We start from the raw sequence: 23,986 nt of genomic DNA on the forward strand, positions 1-23,986 counted from the left end.
CTTTTGACAGCCGCTGCACATTGAGTAGATGTTTTCGGAGAACTATCCACAATGACTCCAAGATCTCTTTCTTGAGTGGTAACATCTAATTTAGACCCCATCATTTTATATGTATAACTGGGATTATGTTTTCCAATGTGCATTACTTTGCATTTATCAGCATTGAATTTCATCTGCCCTTTTGTTGCCCAGTCACCCAGTTTTGAGAGATCTGTTTGTAGCTCTTTGCAGTCTGCCTGGGTCTTAACTATCTTTAGTAATTTTGTATCATCTGCAAATTTTACCACCTGACTGTTTACCCCTTTTTCCAGATCATTTATGAGTGATATCTTTCATTTATGAAAGGGGCAGAACAAGTAGTTGCAAGGGGAAATTTGGAGGAAAACTCTGATTTAAAGGTGTTTAAGACCAGTTTATGTAATCAATTACCCAAGGGAGAACATAGGAAAAATACTGTACTTCTAAAACACATATGGAAGAATATGAATAAAACTACAACTGTGCATCCAGAGTATCATCAAACTATATTTGCAAATTTATTTTCTATTAAAAGGCAATATTTCATTATAAAATTCTGTAATGCAGTTGGACTCTCCTTCTGAATGATTAAAAACAGAAATCAGACACTCAAGGGAAAAACGTAAAAGGAATTGCATATACGCATTAGAAACCCATACAGTATATACTACATGAATCACTAAGACAGGCAGACAATATAGTAACATTTATTGACAGAATAAAAGAACAGTAATGAACAGAGTGCTAGCAACAAATAGTAGGTTTATGTTCTGCAATTTATGAAAACCGACAAGTACAAAAAAAATCTTCAGTTTAGGAAATCTGTGACAAATGCTGGCAAAAATGGTAATGTGTATTGGATTCAAATAAAAAAAGCATATAAGATTAATACCAGGACAATACATATTTTCCATTTAAAGAATATATGAATTACATACTTCAATAAAAATTCTGAAGGATTTTTTTCTTGCATTCAGCAAAGATTGATGTGCTAGAAATTGAGTGGGTTAAGATTTCCCATTGGCTTTATCTCCGGGTCCAAATATTGTTTTAAGTGTGTAAAATTGGAGAGAGAAGTGCTAAGAATGTTTTTAAATTTTTCCTTTCTCATTTACTTTTCTTTAAGTGAAACTGTCAGCAGAAAAGTCAAACAACTGAGTGCTAAAACAATATTACCACTTATAAAGGCACAATAGTTTCCAGACACTGTACGAAGATCCATCTCCTAACCTTCATTGACCAGTTTTTCTGCAGTCATTACAAAATGAGAATATATAAAACCCTACACTTTATCCCAAAATAGAGGAGATTACAATATCTGTAAAATCAGTGGTTAACATATATAAAAAGCTAAGCTTATTGTGGAAATTACATTTCCAACATATTGTAAACATTTTTCCTACCTGTGGAGACCTCAAAATATTCTTTGGTATTTTCTACACAGACGCTTAAGGGATCTTTGCAACTGTGCAATTTTATACTATTTTAAATAAGAAAATTGCTCTTGGAATATTTTACATTAGCTAGCTTTGCATCATTTTAAAAAATGAAGTGTGCATATATGGTCACAGTTTTAAAGTGGATATATCCTTTTCACAAGGCAGATGTATCCTTTTAACAAAGCGGATGTATCCTTTTAACAAAATATTTCCTATTTATAAGTAGCTGTACTTAATTGTTTTGGCCAAAAACCCATTTTTGGAATAGATCTGATGGATTACATGATACCAAACTTGGATGTTCTCCGTTTCCCGTTAGGCACGTATTTAATGCTGCATTATACAACAGTTGATCCTAGAGAGGAGAAGGGAGAAAAACAGCACACAGAGTAAGTTTAAATATTTTTTTGTAATTTTTTGTGAATTTACTGCTAGTTTTTTAGGGTAGAGCCCAACAGGTAAACTCAGAGACTGAAACCCTATTTATTCAAACAGGTAAAGCACCATGCAATAGCACAACAAACTGCCCCACATTGTCCCACAAATTTATATCAAGCTGTCAGGGAGGGGCCACTTCTAGGGATGAAAGAAAAGTCCATTCTCTATGCTCAGCTGATCCTTGGCATTTCCGCCAAGAGAGTTCAACATGGGTGCTAACGCACCCACTGTTTAAGTTTTTTGTGATGTGGACATTTCTCCACTGGAACTGGACTGAGACCATCATTTTACATTTGCCACAGCATAGCCAACAGAGTGGGCTGTATTTTAATCTGCAACCTAAAGGTGAAAATGTCTATACATGTTTTTTTCCCCAGAGCTGAGCTATCCATTCTTGTCTTTTGCTATAAATAAAGTCATGCTAACCCTGTAGCAACTCATAATTGACCAAAAAAATCTTTCTTTCAATTAAAATAGATGCATCTTTATTTACTGCATAAATTGCTTGGAAGTACCTTTCGAAGTTCCCACTTCTCTTCTCCAGGGGTGAATGTTTTTTGACCTTTGTAGTTACAGACCCGAAGCTGCACTGGTCCTTGAGAAGCATACAGACAGAGCTCCTTCTGAATGTTATGTCGAATCTCAGAGTGTTCAGAGTATTCAAAGTACTATATAAATAAAAATTAAATTCCTTTTTTCACATATTAGGTGGGAACAAGCAACCACAGCTACTAAATTCATCCCTTGAAATTCCATGACAAAAACAAGTCAAGTTTTAAAAATATATTGCATCATTCTAGAGAGACAAGGTGGGTGAGGTAATATCTTTTATTGGACCAACTTCTGTTGGTGAAAGAGACAAGCTTTCGAGCTATACAGAGCTCTTCTTCAGATCTGGAAAACTAACTCGATAGCTTGTCTCTCTCACCACCAGAAGTTGGTCCAATAAAAGATATTACCTCACCCACCTTCTTTCTCCAATATCCTGGGACCAACACTCCTACATCACCATTGCATACAACATTGTATCATTCTGTTATCTAACAGTTTAAATATAGAATCCAGGTTCAAATATTTATCATGCATGTTATGCAAATATTTACATAAGTAAAATATTCATATACTTCGCTTACATGGAAACGTATTAAGTATTACAGCTAGTATTTTTAATTATTACACAAAAAACTATGTTACAATCTTAATTCAGCCCCCTGAATTATGATAGAATCTTTTATTACATGATCACGTTACTATTTTTCCATAGGACCCTGCCTCATAAAAGGGGCCCAATTAAGGTTGCATGCACTACTTTAATTTTAGCATTAAAGCATAAATTTAGCACTTTTGATTACTTGACTTTTAATGTATTTTTTCTATGTAATTTACTACCATTTTTTTTAAAAAGCAACTGAAAACAACAAATTTCATCATGTGGAAATGTACTGATTCCCACTTGGTTCATTAACAGGGTTATAACCTTTATGTCCACAGCACAGACCTCAGCCACTTGACTTCATAGAGTAACTGATAACAATAGTAGATTGCTGTCCTCTATGGAGGCTAGTCACTAAAAGGATATGTAGGCACACATTTTGCCAGTGTGTTTCACAACCATTTCATGACCACAGAGGAATGTGGAGATTCAGGAATCCTGGGTTATTATGGGAGTGTACTCTAGTTATTAAAAAAAATTCTGCCTATGTCCCCACCTAAAACCTAGCCCTTCCAACCAGTGCTTGTTACAGTTCCAGCCTCCTCTATTCTCATCTCCCTCATTATACCAGTCTGTTCATCAGCGCCAAGTCACGGTCTCCCACACCCACATCTCCCCAAGGCTCTTCACCCCAGTCTCCCCCATCCTCTCAGCCTACACCCCTAAGTTTGGTTCTTCACTCCTATGCACTCCAGTCAGTCAGCTTCCTCCTCCTCACTACCTGGGCCCTAGCAGGGAGAGAATACAGGGAAAACAAACAAACAGTCTCTTTGCGCTCAGCTCCTGTACCCAACATCACAAAGGCCCCTGATCTCCAGGAGGAACAATTGCAGAGAAAGTCCTGTTCAGCCCCTGCTGACCTGGGATGCAGCATGCAGTGTACATGGAATAGTCACAGAATTTAGCTTACAAACTCTAACGTATCTCTACTGAGCATATGCTTAACAGAGATTTTAGACGCTCAAAAGTCAGCCAAATTTTGGCAGCTTTTTACGGGGATGATAAAGGCACATCCCTGACATCAGTATGACCACCTTTCCATATTTTAAGTCCCTGCTCCAAAACACTGAGTTGCTAAATATGGAGTTTAGTATTTTTCCCTAATCTCTTTTTGAGATATAGCTGTACCATATTTTGCTGAAATAAAAAAAAATCACCTTGAGGCAGACACCCAGCATGGAAAATTTCAACCCAAACTAATAAAGTTTGGCAAAGTTTATAAGCAACAGAAAATGCATTGTTATATTAGGAAGTGCTGAGCATCTTTAACTACACACATCACTACCAGCACCATCTACAATAAATACAGATCTTAAAAGAATTTTAACAAGATTCAGAATATTATGATTGAGCAGAAAAAATGTGGAATTTTGCTTCACTTCACCAAGACAACTTATTAAAGTAAATATGGCAGACTATGCCTTTGTGTGGCAGATCTTTTAATACCATGCTTTTGTACCAAGCTTGTGTAAATTGCTAAAGAGATTAATATAGAATCATAATCCCTCAAGTAACATAGTGAATGGGATCCAAAGGAAAATGCTGTATAATAGAAAAGACTAACATAGCAAGTCAGCTAGCACAGACCTATAACTGCCCTTTTCTCATTCAAATTAATCGGGAAAATTTCCATTTACTTTAATGGTGCAGGATCAGACCCCCTAGGTTGTGCAGCTGTTAAACACTGTTAACAACTGAACATACCATAGATAACATCCAATGATTTTACTGAGAAAAAGAGGAAGAGAGAATTATAAAAAAAAGATTTGATAAAAGAAACAGGTACACCTCTACCCTGCTATAACGCGGTTGTAAGGAGCCAAAAATCCCTACCGCGTTATAGCTGAAACCCCGTTATATCGGGGTAGGGGCGGCAGAGCTCCGGCGGTGATTTAAAGAGCTCCAGGCTCCGCTGCGGGGAGCCCCGGACCCTTTAAAGCGCCGGCAAGCCCCACTGCCGCAGCCCCGGGGTAGGGGCACCAGGGCTCCAGCGGTGATTTAAAGGGCCTGGGGCTCCCCACAGCAGCCGGAGCCCCAGACCCTTTAAAGCACCGCCGGAGCCCTGCTGCTACCGCGCTATACGCGAACCCGTGTTATATCGGGTCGCATTATATAACTTGTCAGTTACAACTATTTTTATTCAATGTACTGATGTTTACAGTGTTTTTAGTAACATTTACTACTAATGACTGTGTGAGGCAGCATTTAAGAAAGCAGCATAGACAGTTCTTTTTTGTTTTGTTTTTTAACGCTACAGTAGTGGCTAGAGGACTCAGTATCAGAGATGCACTGTGCTGTAACACACATTAAAAGGCAATTCGTGCCCCAAGAGCTGTGTGTCAAGGAGAGCTCCTGTTGGGAAATTCAGCAATTTAAAATGTTATATTTCTCAAAATGCTAGATTTTTATTGGCACAGGGCAGACCACTCTGACCTCCCACTATGAGGCTGTAAGCATGACAGGGCAGGTAGCTCAGGTCTGGCTGTTCGATCACCCACTGACAGTTTCCCACCGGCTTCCTCCTTGACAGCGTGAGTCCTGGTGACAGAGAAAGAAGCAGTAGGAGGAAGAATAAGAGAAAAGAAGAATCAAGATAACATTTACAAAGGAAAAGTGAGGAAAAAGAAGTGTTTCTGTAGCAGAGAAGTCAAATGAGGAAGAACTGCAAGTTGCATGACAGAGCAGTGAACTGGTGTCATGTGGCTGAGATATCTATTCTGTGCACTTTCTGCATGTGTCCAGAAATTTTTTCATCCAACTGCCCCTGTAAATTCAACTAAAGGAAGGCCTACTGAATAGCCCAGACTCAGAAATGGAGGTTCAATTCTTCCTGAGAATATAGTTATACTAGAAATTTGCACCAACAATTTTCTAAATTAAAAAAAAAAAAAAAAGGTCCTCTGTAATACAGTTTGCAATTATTACAGTGTCAGCTTCTGCTATTATAGGTGAGGATACCCAAAGTTATTTCTTTTAACTAATTTCAAACCACTTCTACGGTAAAAATACCATTGTATGTGTATGCAATTTCTCACTTGCATGAATGCGCCTGGGTATTTGTCTGTCTAAAGTTACATGTGCAGTTTTTGTGCAAGCAATTTTGAAGATCTGAACCATAACAGTGAAAGATCACAGAAACTTCCTTACAATTTTTATATTTACTGTCCTCTCATGCAAGAATAATATAGGTAACAAAAACAATTAGCTTATCTTCATACTAAAATATGTATGCCAAAACTACTAGAAGGAAAATTAAGCTTTGCATAGGGATGTGTTATATCTGTGTGGACCAGTTGCGAAAGAAATTAAGTATAACAACATTTTACCTGGTTTCCCCCAAGTCCATGACAGGTATACATAATCAATGGTTTGCCACCATGGTTATTTTCGCCAACATCTAGACATAGACGTCTACCTACATTTTTTAACTGAAGAAAACACAAGTTATTTTTGCATATAACTAAGTTATTTAAAACTTGCCAACAATTAAAAAGAGTAAACAGCTATTTTACTTAAAGTTATATCTTTAAATGTACAACCCTGTCCACACAAGAAGTTAAATCTTTGCTAGACTAAACCTCATTATTGTATTCTGATAGTACCCACAATAGGTTAGGCATTGTCCACACACTCAGGGAGACATATTCTCTATTCCGAATAGCTGGCAATATAAGAAGGCAAGCAACCTATTAAGGTTGTATGAGAAAGCTAAAACAAAATAGTTTACAATAAACATTAACTACTCCCAAATGCACCTGAACGTAGCCAATATTAGTAGGCTAATATCTTATAGGACTATAACACATGAGGAGTAATATGGTGCAGGAAAATATGATGGCCTTATAGATAAGTGCTGAGAAAGAATCCACATGCAAGAGACAGTGTGGAAGGAGCCAAAGACAGTTGTGGGAAAAGCTAAAACAGGATTCTAGCACAGTTTCCCTCATCAGTTTGAGCAGGGATTTCTCTCTGAAAACCATGTTACAGACCATCTAAAGTTGCATTTATACTGACAATTTCTGGAAAACCTCTCACCATTTAATTAACACTGCTGCTGCAGCCACTTCAGAGCTAGAAACTGTAGGAGTACTAATGTTACTACCATCTGAACAGGGTTGTGAAAGATCAGTCAAGTAAAAAGTGCACTTGTGGAGCTACATCAGTGCTAGTCATGAGGGAGATTTTCATAAAAAATACAAGTATACACAAGCTTAAAGAATGAGTCTAAAGAATGTTCTTCTAGCAAAATTTGGAGAAAAGAATTCCCACACTAGTCAGGGAAATTCTAGAATCATGCTAACAATAACTGAATTAAACTTGCTAGTACTGTTGTTTATACTACTTTAGGGTTGAAATCAGGCAAACTTCAGTGGTAGGATTATATAGTGAAACAGAAATTAACCAAAATTGGAAATACACTCACAAATCCAGATAATGGAGGATTCAGGTCTGGTACATATGCCTCAGGATAAACATTATTTAGATACCAAGTAAAATTTTTACACTGTAGCCGCTGCCTTAAATCAAGTCTTTTTGAGATGTCTCCAAATGTGCTCTGTTGGGAAAAACACCCCAAAACAATAACAAATTAGATTTGTATAACTGTCTGGGAGATGTCCTGGAGAGTAGCACTAAACAAGTGTTTGAGTTTAATATTTAAATCTAAAAAAATACTGGGTTTAAACAAAACACAGAAATACATTTAATACATAAAAATTGCATCTATTAGACTTATAGAGACAAAGCACCGTTGACCTCTTACACACACTTCCAACTGCTACAGGCAGAGCAAACCCATGCTTCCTCTGAAGCAGTGCTGTAAGGGTCCTCAATGGCAACAGGGAGCAGGGAAACGTAATACTGATTACGTTAAGAAAATCCAACACATTATATTAGGTTAACAATAAATTAGTCTAAGTGTAAATGTGAGGCTGTCAAAGTAAGGCAATGTAGTGGAAGACACACACACATGCAGTGCAGTTTAATGCTGTGTGTATGTACTGTTCATGAAATAAAACACAGCATTAAACTGCTTCTGTTCTGATCTCCGATACAAAACTAATGAAGGAATACCTTCTGTTCGTTGCTAAGCAGGGAGTGCTGCTGTCAAACTGCGAAGGCATATCTAGTGGGGCGTGCATGGGGTTAGTCTTGGATAATAGCTGCAGAGTGTGCTTATAAAATCTGCAGATGACACCAAATTGGAGGAGGAGTTGCAAGCACTTTGGAGGACAGGATTAGATTTCAAAATGACCTTGACAAATTGGAGAATTGGTCTGAATTCAACAAGATGAAATTCAATAAAGATAAGTGCAAAGTACTTCAATTAGGAAAGAAAAATCGAATGCACAACTATAACATGGGGAATAACTGGCTAGGTGGTAGTACTGCTGAAAAGGATCTGGGGATTATAGTGGATCGCAAATTGAAGAAGGGTCAACAATGTGATGCAGCTGCAAAAAAGGTTAATATCATTCTGGGATGTATTAACAAGAGAGTGTTGTATGTAAGACCAGGGAGGTAGTTGTCCCACTCTACTCAGCACTGGTGAGGCTTCGGCTGGAGTACTGTGTCCAGTCCTGGGTGACACACATTAGGAAAGATGTGGACAAAATGAAGCAAGTCCAGAGGAGAGCAAAAAAACAAACAAAACAAAAAAACTTTTAGAAAAACCTAACCTATGAGCAAAGGCTAAAAAAAACAACTAAGCACATGTTTAGTCTTGTGATTGAGGGGAGACATGCTAGCAGACCAAATATACGTTAAGTGCTGTTACAAAGAGGATGGTGATTAATTTTTCTCCATGTCCACTAAGTTAGGACAAGAACTAATAGGCTTAATCTGCAGCAAGGAAGGTTTAGGTTAGCTATTAAGAAAAACTTTCTAACTATAAGGGTAGTTAAGCTTTGGAATAGGCTTCCAAGGAATCCCCGTCATCACCTAGCATCTGAGCAAGGGGGATGTCACCACTTCCAGGGAGCCTCCCAGTTAAGCGCTGCCCAGAGCCCGCCTCACCCCCATCTGGTGCAGCAACCCCCTACCCCCTCCCACACCCAAACTCTGCTGCTGGGGGGGAGGAGGGGTCGTGGTGGCCCGAGACTGCCCCAGCAGCGGCCGGTGCGCGTGGTGCAGGGGCTGCTTGAGCTGCCCCTGCCGCTGCAGAAGTCACGGAAACTCACGGAATCTGTGACCTCCGTGACAAACTCGCAGCCTTAGTGATGACTTCTCGAGGTCCCTTCCAGCTTCACATTTCTATGAGTCTGCACCATGAGGAAGGTCAAGAAAGAATCAGAAACTGTATAGAAAATGAGAGAAGACTCTTTATCAGGGGCCCAAATAAGTTTTTGTTGTGTAAGGGATAAGAGAGAGACCAACTGAATGAAGGGGAAAAGTAGATGTTATATGATAAGTAAAGTCCATAGCAATATTGAATGGCAACAAAATTGTTGCTGTAAGACCCCTCCCCCTCTTCATCTCTCTCTCTTCAACACACACACACAGGACACACGTATCCTAAATATTTGTATTTACTAAGGAGTGGTAATCACCTGTTTGGTAAATGTAATTAATGTATTGGCAACAAGTTAAATGAACAAGCCACTCCTGATAATAGCTGTAACCAAGTGCAAGGAACAGTTTCCAGCTATAAATCACATTTCTTGGGCTCAAACAACAAAGGGGCAACACAAAGCCCAAATGAACCTTAGAACAACAGAATAAAAGTCAATTAGTACAATGAATAATCAGTTTCTTTACAATATGCAATTAGCTAAGAAGGTTGTGTTTTAAATAGAAACTTGTGTGTTAAAATAAAGGGATATTGGACCAAATTCATTCAATAGTCAGTGGGGCTACATCAGGGATAAATTTGGCCCAATGTTACTAAGCATGGTTCAACTTACAGCCTAAAAAGGTACACATGGACAAGATTCAATCTCCCACTAGATACTTTGTTAAAAAAAATAATAAATGTGAAAATGCATCTAAACAGATTATTCTATTTTAGATGTTTTACTGTATATTTTGATGTGGTACAGAGATTCTCAAGCTGTGATCCAGGGACTGTTGAGGTTCACAAACTATGTCTAAGGGGTCTGCGAAAGACAGACTGAAAACTAACTGAACAGAATTCAACTATATATATTATATATATACATATATACATATATACATATATACACACACACACACACACACACACAGACAACAGATTTCCAAGGGGTCCGGACCTTCATTTGAAATTTCCAATGGGGTCCGCACCTCCATTTGAAAATGTTTAGGGGTCTGCAAATGAAAAAAGGTTGAGAACCACTAATGGAATAGATACGGTAGAAAACAATTTCAATTAAGTGTCAGTGTTTCTTCTATCTCAAGGCAAAGATATTTCAGTAGCCTGATGGTTGCCTGATAAATTTCCACTGTTCAGGCACTTAGGTGTAGTTTTTCTACAAACTTTCCCTTCACAAATCATTTGCTTAAAAAAAAAAATTGCTTTATGAAAAAGTCACCAAATTTTGGTCAGTGAAACCATTTACCAGTTTCCAGCATTTTCATAAAAATATGCCAGTTCAATTTTTTTTTGCTTGCAAATGGCTGTCTCAGCTGTATTAATGAACAAAAACTTTTTTTGTGATGTAAAAATGGAATTATGCCATTTGGTAAAATGAAAGGCCTGCAAAAACTGTTTTTTGAGATAGCAGAAAAAACACGAGGGACAAACAAATCAAATTTTTCACTTTTTATTACTCCAACAAAAATATGTTTTTGATAATCAACATTTTTCAAACAGCTCTTTGATGGGGTTCAACCCCTTACCTAATAGGTGATAGGCAGAAGAGCCAATTAGTGCACCTGTGATTGATAGATTAATTGCCTCCTGGGCTGAGGGTGCAGACTTAGGTAAGGATCATTAGGCACCTGAATCTTATAAGGAATCCAAGGAATTTCAGTAGAAAGAAGACTAGACTCTTCCATGGAGAGAAACCCATGGGGGCGGACAAAGATAGGGTTTAAGCAGGCAAGAGGCTCCACAGGGACGAGGTTAGGTTCCTGTAGAGGAGGTTCTAAGTTAGGGTAGTTAAAAGCACTTCAATGGAGTGAAAGAAGGATTATTTCAGAAGAAAAAGGAGAAGCTGGGAGTATCTAGGAAGAAGCTAGGGGCCTGAGAACCAAAGGGAGGCTGTGTTAAGCACAGGGTGTGGGGAAACAGCACAAGGAGGCTTAGAGGTAGAAAGTGGCGCAGGGAAACAGCAGCATGTCTGAAGGAGCACAGCTAGCTGCTTCATACAGGGTCCCTGGGTTGAAAGCCAGAGTAGAGAATGGGCCTAGTTTCCCCTAGTAGCCCCTGAGGAAGGGGCACGAAAGCGCAATGGAAAGCATATTAAGCCCAGGGTGAGACTGAAGACTGACCCCAAAAGACAAGCTTAAGAATAACCCCAAGCGGTTTTTGGATCTTGTTGTTACCCTGGAAGGGGACTTGGCTGGAGGACTGAGCCACAGAAGACCCAGTGAGAGGTATAACGGTCTTCAGGACAGGCTGGTGACAAGGATCCCTTGCAGCATTGTACTCTGACACAAAGGTGTGGTGAGTACCCTACCTTACAAGCTCTAATTATAGGTCTTTAAAGAGCAAACAATCAGAATTCAAGAGCAAGTGAAACACCTATCTTTATTTACTAGATATTTGAGCAAATAAAACATTGTCCTGCCTAGTACTTTTGATTAGACTATCTAGACGTCTTACATACTTTTGTCAATAAATAACTTTTGCTCACCAAAACTTTCAATGCAGCAAGAGTGATTTCTAATACCACCACCACCACCTACTTGTTTCACAATTTTTGCTGCTTCTATGTTTCTCCGGTAAAATATTTCTTTATATTCATCCATCCAGACTTCTGCAAGGCGAACTTGATTACGTGTGATCACTTGAGTGCCTTTTGGAAAAGTATGGGGGCTCTTGCTGCGAAAGACATGGCCAACAACAGAGCAAGGCATGATCTCCAATTGTCCACCACATTGCCATACCTGGTGATAGTATTTTTGTATAAGTCCATTGAAGTTAGAATTTTTACAAGGTCTAAAAACAACATCTACTTTACAATTTTAATGTTTCATCTTAAACATCCAGGTAAGAGCTCTAGTTGTGTTAGAAAATGGGATATGTTAATCAAAACTCAAGTCCACAGGTGAATGTTGGAAGCATAAATTTTGGATATCAAATCCAAACACACTTTCTTACTATAGTGAACAAGCCTATTATTTATTCTATTATTTTCTGCCCATAGATTAGTGATAGCTCAGTCTTCATGTTCTTTCAGTCCTTGACCTCTCTGGTGAATTGGGCAACTAGGGCAAACGTCTGATACCATGGTTTCAGGGTGGGGTGGGATGGGGGGCGGGGTTGTGTGTTTTTTTGAGGACACATTTACTGGACTGATGTAAGGCCAGACGTATGATTAGATCTCTAAACTTACTCTGAAAGACATTTCTATATTTTCACCTCCCCATATTTCCATTTCTTCATCATAGCTTCCAATATATTCAAAATAGTCTTTCGATATTGAAAAAAGACCTCCAGCAAAAGTAGGTGTTCTGCAAAAAGAGAAACCATTAAGTAAGTTACTGATGCAAGGTTTAAACTGGCTGAAGGGCTTCTCTACCTGGGGAAATTCACTAGCATAATTATACCACTGCAGTTATACTAGTGTAATTCCCTGTGTGCATATGCTTATTCCAGAACAACAAACTAAACTGGAAAAAGGCATTCTTATGCCAGAATAAGTGTTCATACAAGGAGTTATGCTAGAATAACTATAGCTGTATATTTATATCAATAAATTTTCCTAGGTAGACAGGTCATTAGTTAACTTTATGCATTTTTCCATCCCTGTAAGTAACTAAACTGTGTTGGCGGCACCTTGTGATCCAATGAACAGACAAAAAATTGCTGAAAGGGCAGAGAGCATCAGTAAAGATGTCTGGCCTTTCTCCAATGTATTGAGATCAACCACTATGTGTGTTATTCCATACTGGTACTCAGCCTAAAGCCTGGCCAGGTATGACTATTCAGTACCATGATATGAAGCACCCCAGCTGTTCTGGAATTTGGGGGAGATGCACCTTTCTTTGTGGGTATTCTTCTACCAGAATTCAGTTATATTGTCTCTGAGAAGGATTGCTCAGAAAAATTTCTTAAACCATATTAAAAAGGGTCCGTTTGCCCATTTGCCATCTTCTCGGTGATCCTTAATATTTTAATTCTGGCTTTATTCTGAAGGGTGCAACATCAGTTCATGTCACTCTGCGGAAGATGTAAGAAAAATAGTCTTATGCAGATGTGGAACTTTCTGGATCAGTAGCCATAAATAACTTATAGGCTATTTCTCTCATCAGTTTAAGAGGTTGTATCAAAATGTTTGTGTAGCACATCTAAACTTTTATTTACAAAACATTTTGAAAGCCAAAAAAGTACTTCCTAAATATAGAAATTATTATTATGGACATAGTAGTTGATGGATATGGGTGTCTGCCATCTTTGTAAGATGATGAGCGGCACACACAACAAGCTTGTTTTCTCAGTTTGGACATTTTAACAAACTTGCCACCATCCATAAAGTCCCCACTTAAGGTTTTTTTTTTTTTAATTCTTGAAGCATTTCAAGATGTGAAATATGAGCAAACAGAAAAAGCTGATGCCCGGGCAGCAGAGCTAATGAAAAGTATGTATTTCCTCCTCTCTTCCCCCCTCCCCCCCACCTTTTCAATGCGCCGATCATTCAAGTCTATTTTACATTCCCACGATGAAAGGTACAAAACACTATAAATAGGCATATAATAATTAGCCATTACTAATGAGTTATGACAGACAAGACATCAAGAGTTCTTTAAGATATCAGGATGGATGGCACTTAAACAAACCAATGCAATGAACTTTAGAACTAAACACCAGAAAAAGAGAGAGAGAGAAAACAGAAAACATACTTGCATTTCAGGAAAATTATTTTCACTCCACCCACATTTATACTCTATTAGTCCTCCTTTGTCTAGTTTTTCTGTTAATGTACATGGGATGGTTCTGCTATATTTTTGTTACCTTGCTGTGAAACAGTACTATGCCCCAGTATGAGTTTAAATAAGTGCCTTACAATGAGACAGTTTCAACCAGTATACATTATGGAGACTAACTGTGTCTACACTAGCATTTTTCTCTCAAATTTCTTGTAGCTGCAGATCCACCATTGGGAGTTCTAGCATAGACAGGCTACTGGCATTCTAACCACCACATTATCTAACTCCATTCAGAACAGAATTAGATGATGTAGTAGTTAAAAATTTAACTGATAGAAGTGCTCACGTAGACAGACTAACATTGCTTCCATTGCTGGAAGCAATTATGGGAAATTACAAACAAAATCTACTGGAGAAGGACAATGTGTTTATATTTATCATTTTAAAGTTGTTTGTAAAAATCTGATTTGTAAAAAAAATAAAATCTAGAGAAAATATTCCAATAAGTGAAAGACCTCAAATCATAAGATATTAAGACTTCTGATTCCAGTGCTGCTATTCCCATCTTCAGGCAAAGAAATGCTTTGTTTAGGAGTTGCTAATTAGAACTTTTTTAGCAAACCATTTGCAAAGTGAAGAATTTCAAATATTCTACAAGCTCAACTGTTTACCTAATTGGATAGGTTTCATCTTTTCTTCTTTTATTTTCATGTTCAGGAAGAGATTCCCATCCAAATGATAAACTCCAGTCAAAATTTCCTCTGTTATGGTTATGTCCATAAGGAGAAGGCTTGCTGAATTCAAAAGTATTAAGATCTATGGATGCAATATCAGGGCTTACAACAGCAGTGTAGTTCTCAGCTATTCGTGCCAACAATGGCTCTAACCAGCCATAAAAACATTCACCTATGGGAATGAGGGGCAGGAGAGAAAAGAATTAATTAAATGAAGCACTGGAATTTTTCTTCACAATGAAAGTATAATTAAGGGACTATTATTGAACAGAGTCATGTTTTGTAGAATCCACACTTTTTTTTCTTTAAAAGATTAAATGATAGCTTAGAGGCACCTAAGCGGACCTTGCTGAGTGGACTTAGATTTTGGCATAAGTGATCATGTGTCTGAAGAAAAAAAAGAAAGAGAAGAAAAAAAAAAAAAAAAAAATAGCAAAACAAACTTTTACTAAGAAAAGGGGCCAGGAGGAGGACAGAGTGAAGTGAAGATTGGGCTAGGCCCTGGGATGAGAGCAGGCATGAACAAGAGATACACAGTGAAAGACAGTTTGCAATCAAAGAGCTAAGGCTGAAGATAATTAATGAAAGATTCAGCCCTATAAGTTGTGACATCCAGTGTGATGTGAATCAAAAAAATTTATTTCGAACATGCAATTCTAAGTAATTGAGAAACAAAATATACGTTCTTTCTTTGTTACGTTGCTGATCAATTAGGGAACATGCTCGTTTAAAGTTGTGCAATGCTCCCTTATAACTCCCAAAGCCGCCTGCTTTGTCCACTGCTTGCACGAAGAGCAGCCCGTTGAAACTAGCTGGTGCGGACCAGGGTGGATCTTGGAACCAGGGTGGACTGGCAGCCCTCCTATCAGCTCCCCTAAGTTCCCTGTGCAGCAGCCGCCCAGCAGGCTATCAATTGCCTGCAATGCAGCTGTCCCTCCCCCCACTGCCATGTGCTGCTCCTGCCCTTTGCCTTGGAACTGCTCCCAGGAGCCTTCTGCTTGCTGTGCAGGGAGGGGCAGGAGAGAGGGGGGCTAATGTCAGGGTGTGCCCCTCCCCCCTGCTCCTGAACCCCACTTACACCATCTCCATTGGGGGGCCACACGACACAACAGGACTCAGGATGGAGGGAGCTTCCTGGTAGCAGCTGCTGTCTCAACTTGCTTATCTATTTAACAAGGCAGTGTACTTAGAGTGGGGTCAGCTTACTTAAAGGGGCAATGTGCATCTCTCTCTCTCACACACAGGGTGTGTGTCTCTGTCTGCCATGCTGTCTCCCCTCCCTCGATTTGTGCTGCCTTGTAGAGTGTGAGGCTACATTAACAACAATGGGTTAACCCTTGAGGGCTCAGCCAAAAGCTAGTTCATCATTTTAGCAGTAAGGCATTCCCTGGGAAATATCCCACCCTCTGACTTCACCACCTCAGCCAAGCTTCACAATCATCATCGCTGTGTACAATATTAAATTGTTTGTTTAAAACTTATATATAAAATATACACATACACATACTATATCTTTTGTCTGGTGAAAAAAAAAATTTCCCTGGAACCTAACCCCCCCTATTTACATGAATTCGTATGGGGAAATTGGATTCACTTAGCATCGTTTCACTTAAAGTCGCATTTTTCAGGAACATAACTACAACATTAAGCATTTTGGAATGATTTTCCATAACAATCATTTTAGAATTTGTAATGTTTCATGAACATTAAAATACTTGGTAAATAATTCTTGATTATGCTAGAAATTCTTTTTAAAAGATTTTCCTACTCTTGCATCAAATTTCACTAGTATGATCTAGCTGACTAATGTTATTTATGTGCCTATTTAAAAAGTAAGTGTTGATTAGTACTTTCTTAATAGTTAACAATTCAAATGGGAAGAGACCCTTAAATATAAGCCAATATAAACTGATCATCATATCTGAAAGCTTGTCACTGTTAAAATTTATAAATTACTTACTCACCATATACCTGCTCATGGCCTTTGCAATTCATGAAACCCCCACAGCCATGGATCTCACAGTTTTAGCAAGACCCCCAAATCAATTCACAGTAGTAGTAGGCTGTGCTATAAGTGGTCGATGGTACCCAAGATCCACAAGAAGCTCCTTCTCAGCTACCACCAACTGCCTACAACCTTGCTGCTTCCTGATGAGCTACCACTAGGGTTGCCAACTCTCCAGGATTGTCCTCCAGTCTCCAGGAATTAAAGATAATGTCATGCAATGAAACCTCCAGGAATTCATCCAACCAAAGTTGGTAACCCTAGCTACCACTGTAGCCGAGGGTTCCAAGGAGAGTTAGCTCGGCAGTATGAGAGCTCTAGTGAACTAGCATGGATCAATAGCAAGAGACTCCTGGGTTCAATCCCAGCTCAGACACTGACACCCTCTTACTCTAGTCACTTAATCTCTCTCTGCAACCATTTCTGTATATGTAAAATAGGAATAACGGTACTTAACTGCTGCACAGGAAGGTTATGACAATTAATGTATGTTTATAAAGCACTCAGAAATGCTATAGTTCATCAGAATGAACATGCTCCCCCTTTCCTCGTCCAGACTCCAAGCTTAGTTAGACAATTTTGTCAACTCTTTAGAGTCCCTGGCACAAGCAACTGAGCACTTCTTCTAGACCAGTGCTTCTCAAAGCCGGTCCGCCGCTTGTTCAGGGAAAGCCCCAGGTGGTCCAGGCTGGTTTGTTTACCTGCCGCGTCCACAGGTTTGGCCGATCGCGGCTCCCACTGGCTGCAGTTCGCTGTCCCAGGCCAATGGGGGCTGTGGGAAGCAGCGCGGGCCGAGTGATGTGCTGACCGCCCTTCCTGCAGCCCCCATTGGCCTGGAGCGGCGAACCGCGGCCAGTGGGAGCCACGATCGGCTGAACCTGCGGAAGCGGCAGGTAAACAAACCGGCCCGGACCACCAGAGGCTTTCCCTGAACAAGCGGCGGCCTGACTTTGAGAAGCACTGTTCTAGACAGCATTGCATTAACTTTCGCCAGGCTTATTTTATATTAAAGGTAAATTTGGCAAAGTTTACATTTCTAACACTGAGAAGGAAATTAAAACAAAGTAAAATTGAAAACGATGGTTTATAAAATGAACACAATAGTTTCCTAAATATTTGATATTTTAAATACTACTACTATATATCATACAAGTAGCACAGATGTACTTACAATGTGCATCCAAAAAAGTGAGTGTCTCTCCTGTTGCTACTGAAGCTCCTAATAATCTTGCAGTGATTAGACCTTTTCTTTCCTTTTGTCGGACTACCTTAACTATTTGAAATTGTTTCACGTATTCATCTAGTTTATCATGCAAGTATTCTGAAAAGACAAATAAATTTCAGAGTATTCAATAGAAACCCATTGCCTGAGATTCCTTAATTTTTTTTCTTTAACGTCACGATCAACTTTGCATGCTAGTATGTTAAAATATAACTTTTGAAAAGGTTAAATTTTGCTGAGTAGCCTATAATTAAACATATTTTGGAATTTGAGGTTTATAAAATATATATTTAAAGAGAAACCATTCCAATTCTTAAAGCTTTAAAAGATGAAAACAATGGGTACCATTTCATTTAGATGAGACTAAAATAAAATCAGTATTTCTGTCACAGGTAGCCTGCATTCAACTTTATTACTATTGTGTCCATGTGATTATTAAGATTCTATAGTAGGCATCAAAAGCCAATGCAAGTGTATGCAAGTCCAAATAAAATACGTTTTAAAGGATTTTGCAATGTGGAAGCAAGACTTAAAAAAAAAAACCTGAATTCGTCTCTGACAGGAGTGACTTCTACTAAAGAGCAGTTCCTGTTGGTCGTTACTGATTCTACTTTACAAAAAAAATGATAAAAGCATTCACAGTGCAAGGGACATTTCCAATAGGCCTGCATTTTGCATTTGTATCACCTAATGTTGCAAGACAACTCAGTAATTGTGCACCTCGCCACCCAAATTACATACACAAATACACATAAGTGCAGGTTTTGCATGTACATATGGGTGCATGTGCACATCTTGCAAGCATAAACAATCAAGAGCTACAATGTTTACCCACAGTAGGAGCTCTAAATATACAGATGGGTAAAGATCTTTAAGAAGATTTATTTCCCTCTCAGGTTTAATTTTTCTTTGAAGTTTTTGTAACTTCTCACTTCCATATTAATATTAAGTGGCCTTCTGCTTCCGAATGCACCCTATCGCCAACTTTGTTGATATTCCAAATACGTGGACTTGCAAACAACCATAGGTGTGTTCTTTCAGATGTCTGCCTCAGTATTCAGTGTATGCAAGTTTGTAAAATTGGCTTTGTAATCATCCAAAGTATATGCACCTGTGATTATTTAGACAATTACCTAGAGCTCCACCTTTTAATATGTAATCATTTCTTCTCATATTGTCCCTTATCTTCAAACATTTAGTTTAATAAGACCATTTACAGTCCTAAAGAGGGATACATGTAGAAATGTTTGCAGATCATTGTAAACATTGCCTATAATCATAGATTAGTAGTAGGTTGCTTTATCCTAGGACTCCTTTTTCTACAAAGTGCAATATAACTTGTTGCCCCAAGGGTTAATGTGGTCACTAAATCACAGTGGCACTGTTATGCAATTTAAACAGTAATAAACCATTTAAACATAAACTTTGTGTTAGGGAGGTATAGACTTAGAACACTGGGATGAATAGACAAGAAATCCATATTTGCCAAATGGAGTTAAAAACAGAAGGGAGAAAAACCTTCTATTTTCTATCTTGCATGTGAGTATTAAAACTAATTAAGTAAACTTAATTACACACACAAGTGTTTACAAATGAAAACACACACACTAAGCAAAGAGATAAAGGTCTTTCTCATTCTTTCTAACCATTATTGATGCAAAACCAATGTCACTGACTGATTAATCCCGAATGTAATCTTAACATGGATTAATTAGAAAAGTAAGATTTGAAAAAAAAAAATTCTTACCATCTACACTGGCATCATCCACCAAAATAACTTCTTTTAGGAGTATGGCAGGGGAAGTATATATCACACTGTGAACAGTTCTTAGCAGAGTAGACCATGCTTCATTGTGAAAAACTATTATGATACTTGTAGTAGGCAGTGGTGGGCAACGTTTAAATTTTTGCTCAATACATCTAAAGATTAAAAGAGATTTTAGACATTATATAAAATTTAATATGAACTCTAATTCAGTCTTTAAAAAAAACACCCTTTTTGTAACAGAGAAATTACTGACATTTTATTTTTCCCCCTCTTATAATTTCTAGTTCCATCCAAACATTGGAAAATAAAGAAATGGAAAGTGTCATACAGCATCTCAAATAGAATTCTTGATGGCCAATTCTTAATACCTCATGAATATCTATTTGGGCAATGAAGTCACTTCTGACACCAGGAATGTCAAGTACCTTTGAAATAGAGTCCAGTTTTCCTCTTGGATACAACCATATATCACCCATGGAAGTCAATAGGAATTGTGCATGCAGGTTTTGACTCATCCAGTTTCTCCTAGGCATTATTATTACTTACTAATCACTGAAGTGAGCATTATAGATTTAAGGGGACATTCAATTCAACTGGAAGGTGGCATATTGAAAGACAATACTTTCTGGAATGCAGTCAGTCAGTCTGTGGAAGTCATTGAGTCGAAGAGCTTAGAAGGGTATAGACATTAAGATGCATAATAAGAATATCCAGAGTTATAATAGTAAATACTGGGAGTGGAAGGGGAGGAAAAATCAAATGTTTTGGAAGGAATTTACACTCTCCTTCATAACCAGGCTCTAACTACTAAGGATTAGGAGACGACTTTCCTTGGGGGCATTGTCTATAACTGCACCTATACCTGCATACCAAATAATTTCTTGCACCTTCCTCTGAAGCATTTAGTACTGGCCGCTGTTGGATACAGACTTCTGGACTAGACAAACTACTGGTCTGAGCCAGTACAGCATTCCTATGTTCCTAAAAATGTTGGCTGTCTACATGACATTACAAACAAGATGTCTTAACAAATCAAGGCTAATGTTAAAGTTCATTTATGTATACTATCCAGAAAGAAACTATCTTCATCTAAAAGATAAAGTTTAACAACTCCTAATTTCAAAACAATACGCACACAAATAAAGCCACATAACAGGCAACAACTCAGCAACAAAACAAAAAAGAAAAACTTTTAATTTGGTCTTTTACCCCAGATAAAAATGTTTGCGTTTATTGAAAATAAGAATGGTCTGGGACTGAAAATTACCAAACTGGGAGTCAGATACGGGTTCTGTTCCTGCCTGTGCCACTTATGTAGCCTGTATTTCAGCATCCCCATCTGTAAGTCGGGTTAATACTTGCTTAGTTCACAGAAGAGATGAAGCTTAATGCATTGACGTTTTAAAGTTCTTTAAGATACTTAAATGGAACTGTGTACAAGTGCAAAGCAGGAGCACAAGTCCCAGATCTGCTGGCCTACAACACTTGAGGGCTCAGTGTACCCAGCAGACAACTCCCAATGATGTAATGGAAGAAAAGATTATGTGGCATGGTTTACCCATGACTGGGAGGGTTGAGGAGAAGCAGCAGGAGAGGACGGAAGCTACATAACTTCTGGACAGGAGAAGAGGAACTACAAAGAAAGGGACGCTGCAAAATCCTTCCACGCTCCATTCTCAAAAAAATCACTTCTACTGCTACTTGCTTGACAGGAAAGAAAGGTGGGTGGCAGCTACTAGGTAGCCAGGTGGAACAGCACAACTTCATTTTTGCCAGGCATACATATCGCATCTGCATCTGAAAAAACATGACTCAAAGACCATGTAAATGGAGGTCTTAAAACTTCATGAGAACAGATATACAAATTTCAGAATGGTTCACCAAGCAACACAGAAAACCATTTAAAGCTTTATTTTTCCTGTGTTTGGTTATTACATATCAGCCAGATAATTGTTTTTGTTCTAAACACCAGCCATTTCCCAGTATGTATGCCATATAGATACTATAATTACCTATCAAGTAGGAGCATAAAGGGTTAAGTTCTTCCTATATGTAAAAAAATGCAATCTCTTTGACTTTGGCTTAAAGCAGGGGTCAGCAACCTTTCAGAAGTGGTGTGCCGAGTCTTCACTTATTCACTTTAACTTAAGGTTTCGCGTGCCGGTAATACATTTTAACGTTTTTTAGGAGGTCTCTCTCTCTATAAATCTATATTATATAACTAAACTATTGTTGTATGTAAAGTAAACAAGGTTTTCAAAATGTTTAAGAAGCTTAATTTAAAATTAAATTAAAATGCTGATTTTACGCCGCTGGCCCACTCAGCCCGCTGCTGACCTGGGGTTCAGTTCACCTAGTTCGGCAGCGGGCTGAGCGGGGCCTGCGCAGGGGCAGCTCTATGTATTTTGCACCCCAAGCACGGCAGTCAGGCGGCTTTCGGCGGCATGCCCGTGGGAGGTCCGCCGGTCCCGCGCCTTCGGCGTACCCACCGCCGAATTGCCGCCGAAACCGCGGGACCGGTGGACCTCCCACAGGAATGCTGCCGAAAGCCCCTGCCTGCTGCCCTCACAGCCACTGGCAGAACGCCCCCCACGGCCTGCCGCCCCAGGCACATGCTTGGTGCACTGGTGCCTGGAGCTGCCCCTGAGCCTGCGGGACCCTGGTTGGCAAGAGGCCAGCAGCCGGGACTCCAGACCGGGGGTGCAGGTGGGAATGTGTGTGTGTAGGGGGGTGGGGGGGTTTGCAGGAGCTCCCGTTTAGTGCTCAGGGTGGGGATGTGGGGGGGTGCAAGAGTCAGGTATGGGTTGTGGGAGGGCTGGGTATGTGTCGGTGTGCAGAAGTCAGAATGGGGGCTGGAGGTGTGTGAGGGGGTGTAGGGGTCAGGGCAGAGGGCTTGGTGTGTGTGTGTTGGGGGGGTTCAGGGGTCAGGGCAGAGGGCTGGGGTGCTCGGCTCGTGGGGGTGCTCACGGCAGGGGGCTGGAGGGGATATGCCCCATCCCCACCTCTTCTCTGCCACCTCCTCGGAGCAGTGAGCATGCTGCGGCTCTGCTCCCCCTCCCCCTGGCAAGGGCGATCAGCTGATCGGCGCAGGAAAGCACCACACTGGGGGAAGAAGCGGGGGCGGGGGGGAGCTTGGCCGCTGGCAGGACCAAGCTTCTGCCTCCTGCCCCCGGAGGAGAGAGCGGTGGGCGGGGGGGGGGGGCTGAGTGGGGCCGGCACCCCGGCAGGCAGACACGTGCCATTAAAAATCAGCTCGCGTGCCGTCTTTGGCACGCATGCCACAGGTTGCCGACCCCTGTTATATGACATCTGTTTGCAGTGTTCAGTGTATTTAAATGCTGCCCAAGTTGCTCTGAGAATATGCTGGGTCTCTCTATGTTTGATAATTATGTTATTCTCAATGTATGGATTTCAACATACTCAGGAGGTCGAGTGTCTGGTCCAAGATCCCGGTGCAAAGAAATTCTGTCACTTGCAAAAGCATTAAAACAGTGTTTTTCATCCCCACGCGCCTTCTCCTTCTCCTCTTCTGGGCTTAAATTGATAGCTTTGAATGCTTTACCAGAAGCTCCAGGGGCATTGGGGTCCTGAGGAGGTCGCTCTAAGAAAGGTTTCAGTTCTGCTAGTGTATAATGTCCTGGCAAACAGTGTCTCTCTCCAGGAATATTGGTTTGCCTAACAGGTGCTTTTATCTGCATTTTTGGCTTTGCACCTTTAATACTGTTCACAGCATTTAACATGAAACCTAGTACATCACTTTTCTTTCCCACAATTGGTTCAATCCCTGGTTCATGTTCAGCGTCTTGAACACCTACTTCTCTTTGTAACAAAAACAAAAATACTAGAAAAACAAAAACAACAATGCTAAACTTCCAAAGCTTCCAGTGGGAAAACAGTTTCTTAAACAATCGTCTTAGTATTCTTATGTGAGCCATTCTGGTATTAAAAGTTTATCACATCTATAAAAACTTCTGTTAAAGATGTTCTTTAGCATCAAACTGGTCACAATAATGTTTCTTGAAATGGAAACACCTGTAAATTAAAAAAAAGTATTAATATGTATGCAGTTAAGTGTGCACTACGATGCAAAAGTACAAAACATGAAAATCAATTGTAACATTTAACAAGGGGGCCACATT

General features: G+C 39.5%; 1 protein-coding gene across 1 annotated transcript; it reads right to left on the reverse strand.

Moving 5' to 3' along the window:
* Positions 1-1,360: 1,360 nt before the first annotated feature.
* On the reverse strand, positions 1,361-23,782 carry GALNT3 (polypeptide N-acetylgalactosaminyltransferase 3). The gene is made up of 10 exons (XM_026647770.1): positions 23,268-23,782; positions 19,827-19,999; positions 18,029-18,178; positions 14,790-15,024; positions 12,585-12,702; positions 11,935-12,135; positions 7,532-7,663; positions 6,435-6,536; positions 2,411-2,563; positions 1,361-1,812 (listed from the first exon to the last, which is right to left on the reverse strand). Exons 1-10 carry the CDS (start codon positions 23,780-23,782, stop codon positions 1,690-1,692), a joined length of 1,902 nt encoding a protein of 633 aa, XP_026503555.1. The 3' UTR covers positions 1,361-1,689.
* Between the last annotated feature and the right edge of the window lie 204 nt (positions 23,783-23,986).

The sequence above is a fragment of the Terrapene carolina genome, unplaced genomic scaffold, assembly GCF_002925995.2.
Source record: "Terrapene carolina triunguis isolate 2854851 unplaced genomic scaffold, T_m_triunguis-2.0 Scaffold62, whole genome shotgun sequence".
Lineage (NCBI taxonomy): Eukaryota > Metazoa > Chordata > Testudines > Emydidae > Terrapene > Terrapene triunguis.

Bases quoted from the DNA above. Each gene is read 5' to 3' on its own strand.
- GALNT3 (XM_026647770.1), bottom strand. From the start codon at position 23,782: ATGGCTCACATAAGAATACTAAGACGATTGTTTAAGAAACTGTTTTCC. The intron at 12,703-14,789 runs GTAAACAGTTGA...CTCTTTTTGCAG, and splicing joins GATGAAACCTATCCAATTAG to AACACCTACTTTTGCTGGAG. The intron at 12,136-12,584 runs GTAAGTTTAGAG...TACTATCACCAG, and splicing joins ATATAGAAATGTCTTTCAGA to GTATGGCAATGTGGTGGACA.